Below are 7,787 nucleotides of genomic sequence, written 5' to 3' on the forward strand. Positions count from 1 at the left end.
GTCTCTCTCTCTCTCTCTCTCTCTCTCTCTCTCTCTCTCTTGCCTTTTGTCTCTCAATGCCGTGCGTGTACAGGTAGCTATTTCCAAAATTATACTGGCTTTATGAAAGCAATGCACTCTATTGTATTCTAACACGAGGACTGTCGTAGAAAACGTCGCATTTGTCAGTTTGTGTAAGCTTATATTATTATGGCGGCCTGTCCATTCTCGACAGTCTATCTTCTCGATGCTGTTCCCCCTGCCTTTAAGAAACAAAAACACATGAGTATTTGACATATGCTTTGATGTGGTTGGTAGCTCCTTCTTTCCTATCAAACAAAATCTTCTTTATCTCTCCTCCTTCTTTTATTTGAAAATTACACCTCTGATCTGCGACACTTATATGGCCCGTAATAAACTAAAAATACGTTTAGTGGGGCCCTTGAGGCCTAGAGGTTAACGTGATCTCCTCTCATTCAAAGGTCCTGGGTTTGAATGTGTGTAGCGACGGAAACATGTTATTCTCTAAAATTGTCTCCTTTCACCTTCTTTTCGTCTCTCTTGCAATATTCTGTAGTCTGCTTTCGTCTCCACTTTCTTCCTCCCACCCCCTTACTTCCTTTGCCCCCTCCAGTGGGCTCCTGGCTCTTTCTGCAGCCTTTCTACTGCTACTCCTTGGCTCCTTCTTACTGTTGTCTTTCAGCCACACCCCTGATCTTCTGGTAGGAAAAACCTACACCTAGCCTTCTCAGACAAGGGCTAAAAATCTCGGAGGTCGTGTGAGCAGGTTGTGCACGTTAAAGATCCCTTGGTGGTCCAGAATCGATAAGAGTAGGCTTCGGCCGCCACCCAGATAAAATTCAACATTTCCTACCAATTGAAAATGTTAGGTGAGTCCCGAGCGTTCATACGACCTTATGGAGTTGCGAGCGCCGTAAAATATTTACAAACAAAAAACCCCACACGATTATGCTGCTTATTTCTGTAAATTCATTCTGCAGAGAGGAAGGCTATCTATCAGTTCGTGTAGTAGACTTGCCAACCTTCGATGATCGTCCAAGTGGAACCCTTGGGACGTTGTGTCAAAATATTGCCGCCGAACGGATCCAGACGTTTCTGAACGAGGTGACCTTCCTTCAACAGAAGGATGTCCTCAGGGAAGAGGGTATGGCGGCGCCCCAGGTCAAGAGACAACCGTGTGAGGATTTGACCGAGTTGGGTTTGGCGGTACGTTTTAGGATGGGTTTGTTTGTTTTTTTGCATTTGCATCATTTTTGCTGAGTTTTTTTTTTCCTTTGAGAGTGTGCGTGTGTGCGCGCGCGCGCGCGCGTGTGTGTGTGTGTGTGTGTGTGTGTGTGTGTGAGTGTGTGAGCAAAAAGACCGCACAATGTTTTTTTTTGTGGGGAAGGGGGGGGGGGGTGTTTAACATTTTTATATTTTTCCGGGGTTATCCATTTTCCTCCGAGAGAATCTCCCCACAGGGGAATCGTGTATGTACGGGTGGCAAAAAACCCCCCCACCCCTTAAGAAAGAAGAAAACCCAGTACACAGATGTGAACAACCCCCACAATATATATACCCGACCCATAGGGACAAGAGGAGGGTTTTGGAACCCCCCCCCCCCCCCCCCTTTCCTTTTTCAGAAAAAGAAACAAGGGTTTCAATAACAACATCAACATCAACAGTAACAGACACATTAAAAAAGGCGACGTCGTAAGCAAGAAAAACAGTAGCATAGGCCTTAACAGCAAACAACAGCCAAAGCAATAACAACAATAACTACGACAAAGCAATCAGCACCAGAACCAACGATGATATAGAACTATCAGCATTGCGAGAATGATGTAACAGTGAGTACTTAAAAGAAATTCAAACACACACAAAGATTGTGCTAAACGTTTTAACGGTCGTATAATTGCGCGGCAATCCGAAGATTGTATTAATATGTTGTATTTTTAAAATATTTGCATCTTTACTCTTTTACTTACTTTAGGAACATTCGCATAGAGTTTCCAAAGTGTAAAAATATGAAATATGAACATTGAAATTAAAATTAAAATTAACATATTATGAAACTGAAGAGCTCACAAGAAAGATACAATAACAGATATCAAACTCAAAATTCGCAAAGGATATTTTATTTTATATTTTTGAAATATTAGTTTTAAAATTCACTTGCATCTTTATTCTTTTACTCACAGCAAGGAGCATTCACATATATTTTCAAAAGTGTAAAAATATGAAAATTTAAATATAAATTTAAATTAGAATATGACACTGGAGAGCTCACAATAATGATACTATTATACGACCGTTGAAGGGCGCAGCGCAATCTTAAGATTGCCTTGCAATTATGCAATCGTTGAAACGCGCAGCGCATGTGTTGCATCCCTCATTATTACCAATTTCAGATTCCCAGGGGGCTTCTTTATGAACTGGCTGTGCAGGGACAGAACTCTGGAATAACCGACATAGCTCTGGTTGCCTCCCTTGACAAAAAGTTTGGAAACCAGAAAAATATTTACACAGGCTCCAAGAAGATGGGGAAGTCAGTTTTTGCTCTCACCCACTCACATTTCCAGGTAGGGAGAAAAATCTCAATCTCTATCTCTATCACTTTTTTTTCGGTCTCTTTTCTGTCTGTCTCTGTCTCTGTCTCCGTTTCTGTCTCCTTCCATGTCTCTGTCTCTCCATCTCTCCGTCTCTCTCTTTGTTTCTCTCTCTCTCTCTCTCTCTCTCTCTCTCTCTCTCTCTCTCTCTCTCTCTCTCTCTCTCTCTCTCTCTCTCTCTCTCTCTCTCTCTCTCTCTCTCTCTGTCTTTGTTTCTGTCTCTCTATTTCTCCGCCTCTGTCTCTGTCTATATCTCTCTGTCTCTCTGGCTCTGTATTTGTTTCTGTCTCTTTATCTCCCTGTCTCTCTCTCTCTTTGTTTCTGTCTCTCTATCTCTCTGTCTCTGTCTTGGTTTATGTCTCATTATCTCTCTGTCTCTGTCTTTGTTTCTGTCTCTGTCTGTTTTCCGGTCTCTGTCTGTCTGTTTTGTCTGTTTGTGTAGCTGTCTATCTGTCTCTATCTTTCTGTCTCTGTTACAGTCTGTGCATGTTCATCTCTCTCTTTCTCTGTCCCGCTTTTTTTTAAATCCTGTACTCTCATTCTGTGTGTGAATGTGTTTGTGTGTGTGTGTGTGTGTGTGTGTGTGTGTGTGTGTGTGTGTGTGTGTGTGTGTGTGTGTGTGTGTGTGTGTGTGTGTCTATTCATGCACATTCTTTCGGCTCCCTTATTGGAAAATATGTATGTACGAGTGTAACGTTTGTACAGTGCCATGTCCTACTAAAACAATGTCATGCATTTAGGCACACTTTACACCACGCCACACCACACCACACCATGCTATACCACATCACATCATACCATACCACACACACCTTACTGTACTACACCTGCAATCCATTCCATCTTTTTACCTCGCTATTGTTGTTGTTGCTGCTGTTGTTGTTGTTGCCGTTGCTGTTGTTGCTGTTGTTGTGGTTGTTGTTGTTGTTCTTCTTCTTGTTGTTGTTGCTGCTGTTGTTGTTGCTGTTGTTGTTGCTGCTGCTGCTATTATTGTTGTTGTATGTATTATTTGTCGTTACTGAATGTCATTGTCCTCATATCCTCACAACCTTTCCCCACAGGTGGCGTACACAGTGACCCCAGGGTTCCGCTTCGACAACCTGATCGTGCCCAACCTTGAGTCCCAGAAGCTGCTCGCCACCTCCTCCAACTCCGTAGTGAGAGAAATGTACACAGTCACACTAGACCAGTGAGTAAGCGTCTCTTTGTCTTATACCCAGTGCACACTGCACAAAGTTTCGTCAAACCCGTGTTTGACATTTTGTAATAATAACGCGCTCCACAGCAAGCTCTATACGCTTTAAAATCTATATTATTATTACTCTAGAAAACCAAGATCCTAATAGCATTCTGAAACAATCTCAACTTTATGGGAGGTATACAGTTGAGATCGGCTTGATTACAGAGAAAAAGAACAGGCAATTATGGTGTAGCGGTTAGGCTCCTCGCTGTTGATACAAGAGACTTGAGTTCGTTTTCCGAAGGGGGAGAAATTTTTAAGAAGATCTCGGTCTTTCTACTAGGATGTTGTATCCCTCTCAGCCCGTGTTGGCCCAGACAGGCAGGGTTGGAAGTCTGTCTCCCAAATGATCTAAATTGTGTCGATTGGAAGCCTAAAAATACCTACACTTAAACATTCTAAAACAAAAAGAGACAGACGGACAGGGAGAGAGAGAAATAGAAAAACAGAAAGCGAAAGAAAGAGAGAGGGAGAGAAGGAGAAAGAGAGAGAGAGAGAGAGAGAGAGAGAGAGAGAGAGAGAGAGAGAAAGAGAGAGAGAGAGAGAGAGGTGGGGGGGGGAGAAAGAGGGATGGAGAAAGAGAGAGAGTGTGTGTGATACTTTAATGGGATCAAAAGTAGAAATAACTCCCATTCCTGGTTTCCCAGCGCTTATATTTCTCGTCTTGTTGTTTTATTTTGTAAAAGAAGTTAAACATCAACGTGGCACGCATAGTGATTCATAAAGGTGTAGCTCATGCTCAACAGTGAGAGCAAAAAAGAAAGCAGAAGAGAAGACAGACAATATATCGAAGTTAATATCATGTTAATTTGTGTCTGACTGTTGACGTGTAGTGTGCTGCTTTTCCAATATCAGTAGAACAGTTGCCCTCCTATAAGTATGCTGTAGATCTACATGCACCTGTAACTTATGTTTTAGAATATAATTTATTGCTATTATTAACAGGTCAATTGAAGAGGAGGCCGACAAACATTTCCTGTTCACAACATTCACAAGAGTAAGTTGAACCATGTATTTGCCGTTATATGCCAGTCTATCTCATATCTTTTTTAAGTATATTATCTAGCTGTCGGACCGTCTTGCGTAGTCAAGCTTGCTCTTTTATCCTGCAGAGAAAAAGTGTCTATGCTCATGGTGTCCCCTTGTTGCATACTTGTAGACGCTTCCCTTGTGATCTGAAAGACCGGGATTGGATCTTACAAGATTTTTGTGCGAAAATGTTCCTGGGTCAATAATGTCTGATAAGATGTATTACAGAAGAGTGTTGGGTAAAATTAAAAGGGAATTTTACTTACAAGAACTAAATCAAGTAAATCAAGACGTGGTTTCAAGACAAGATTTTAACTGGCATTCAGCAAGCCTTCCTATCTTGCCCTCCTTCCTCATCTCAACGGTCTGGGTTTTGTTTTGTTTTTCCACTAAGCCACTAAATCCGCTGGTTACAAGAAAGTCAAGAAATTTGCTGGACATCATTTGAGTTCCTTGTTTAATTCAGATGGAAAATATATAGTTTTTATCAAACATAGTGCCCTGTTGTTGCTGGTCGGTTTCACCATCATACACAAATCCGAAAAACAAATTAATTTTTTTAAATAGCAAATTCCATTGCCGTTGTCTTTCTTTTTAAGGTTCAGATTTTTTTTTAACTTACTGAAAAGTCCGTTTCAATAACAAAGTTATACTTCTTTATAAAATGCCCCCAAAATCACACGACTGGGAACGTTGTACAATGACCAGAATGCACGTCGTCAAAGAGGTTTGCAATGTGCCTTAACATTGCCTTTGGTCTGCTGCTGGTCGAGCACACTATGTGTCACGACCCGGTGGAATCAGGTACTTGTCAAAATAATGAAACCGATGGGCAATATTTTAATATGTATTTTTTACTCATCGTTTTTATGTCCACATAAAACATATGCCTGCATGGATTTTACTGACATACGTTGATCAAAAACATTTTAAAATGTAAGTTTGTACTTTTCAAGTACAATGTATACTAACGCTTTAGAATTCACTAAACTTCGACGCACTTTTCTCGATAATTAAATTTACCTCTGATACGAGGCGACTCCACCTCCTTCAATTGCAAACATCTCGACTTCTAATCAAGATAGATGTCGATTTTTCCATCAAAAGCAAGGCAAATGAGCACGCTTTGGGATCATTGCAATAACTCCAGATACCCAAAAATTGGCGAGCGCCTGATCCCACTGTGTCGTGACACATTTGATATTGTGTCCACTACGTGCTTAGAGTGTTAGACGCAAACGAGATGTATGGCTTTTAAATAACTGACGCACGACGGGTGCGGAAAGGAAGAGGCATTTACAAAAGGTAAAATACCTAATTATTTTAGCTGTGCCGCGAATAGTTCTGTATTTGATGAGTTGTGCTTTTGTAAACAATATTGATCCTATTAAAATTTGCTTGAACAGCTGTGTCTTCGTAAACACGTTGTGATGTGCCTGGTGAGCTGTGTTTTCGTAATAATGTTGCATTCATGCACTCGCCTTCAAAAAAAGAAAAAGAAATCGCAATCCCTTTGGACTTAGCGCTTTATGTTTACTGATGTTCTGAAGTGAGCTTTGTTCGTTTTTGTTTCAGTTTAAGTATTAGTTTACGGTACTTGCAACACAGATAAGTCATATAAGTACCGAACACTAGAGATGTTACATTGTAGTTAAACATATAAAGGTGGAGAGATAAGGACAATGGGTTTGCGATAGGAAAGAAGAAGCAAATCACACCAGAGCACCCGCCAACTACCCACAACCTTTGTTCAAAATTATTCCCTTTCCAGGTAGAACTGAATCGCTTGTTGTCTCAAGTCTACGGCACCATCCCCCACCTAATCAGGTAACACAGAAGTAGCACGTGTTTGTGGTCTTTGAACTCTTGCAGAAGAGGCGATGATCAACAGTTGCTGTGACATAATCGTGTATTGTGCAGACTCTCGTTTTCCTTCTTCATCGTTAGCGAATGTTTTCAAAATGAATGTCTTGAAGAAAAGAGAAATGGCACAACATGACACGATCCCAGAATAACCAGTTTTTTATTAGAAGTTGTAACATTTGGAGCCTCTGTAACCCTCGCAGGCGGATCAGCAACCAACTGATGGAGACCATCAGAATCAATACCATAAGATGGACCCTGTTGAGGAGGGGCAAGGAGTTATGGATTGAATCCGTCTCTGAAGATTCCAGTTCTGGAATCAAGTAATCAAATAAGTTTTAGTGTTTGGAATACAAGTGCCAAGGGCTTCCATCTGTACTCCCCATGCATCGTGTGTATAAAAGCTAGAACCCCTGTTTCTTTATTTTCTGAGAGAAAATCATATTGCTTCTGTTCTTTATTTGAGGGAGATACAGAGTAACAAACATTTCCGATGCCTGCATTTGGATGAGCTGCGCATTTGACGTCTGTGGTTAGGCTCTTCGCCTTGTATTCGAAAGACAGGAGTTTGGCTCCGATGAGGTGTAGTTAATCAAATATTTTCTGCATTCTGCTAATTTGTAGATCTATTACACCCGGCATGGATCAGTCCAGACTGGCAAGATCGAAGCAATCTATTAAACAATCTAAACAATATTTTTGGAAGAGAGCATAAAGTATGAAAACAAAAAAGAACAGCAACCACAACTGCAAAATTTGACAAGTAGCAACGCAAAAAAAAGCCTTACTTGTTGTTCCTATGGGACCGTAAAACACTTCACAATTCATAATTTCTACAGGTGTGTCAGCCTGACCCGTTACAGTGAACCGCTTCAGAACGCTGACATCACCTGCCAGCTCAGAGCTGCCTCCATACCTGACGTCATACGGCAGAAAAAGTTCAACTTCACCCACTCGTTCACCTTGTCCGATTTCATTTCAAGGTCAAGCTAACTCACTTTTTTAGAAATAAGATTATATTGTTATATATAATGAGTGAGAGAAAGAGAGAGGGGGAGAGAGAGAGA

The 7,787-nt window shown here is 41.0% G+C and overlaps 1 protein-coding gene across 1 annotated transcript in view; it reads left to right on the top strand.

The window, feature by feature from the left end:
* The window catches only part of LOC101847211 (myosin-IIIb), a gene marked incomplete at its 3' end in the record, with an annotated part of 41,880 nt that overhangs the window by 22,948 nt on the left and 11,145 nt on the right, over positions 1 to 7,787 (top strand). Inside the window, 6 exon segments of the mRNA XM_005106873.3 lie at positions 981 to 1,206; positions 2,391 to 2,561; positions 3,650 to 3,777; positions 4,774 to 4,825; positions 6,629 to 6,684; positions 7,560 to 7,703. Coding sequence (XP_005106930.2) covers positions 981 to 1,206; positions 2,391 to 2,561; positions 3,650 to 3,777; positions 4,774 to 4,825; positions 6,629 to 6,684; positions 7,560 to 7,703 — 777 coding nt within the window.

Source organism: Aplysia californica, unplaced genomic scaffold (assembly GCF_000002075.1).
Source record: "Aplysia californica isolate F4 #8 unplaced genomic scaffold, AplCal3.0 scaffold00560, whole genome shotgun sequence".
Classification (NCBI taxonomy): Eukaryota; Metazoa; Mollusca; class Gastropoda; order Aplysiida; family Aplysiidae; genus Aplysia; species Aplysia californica.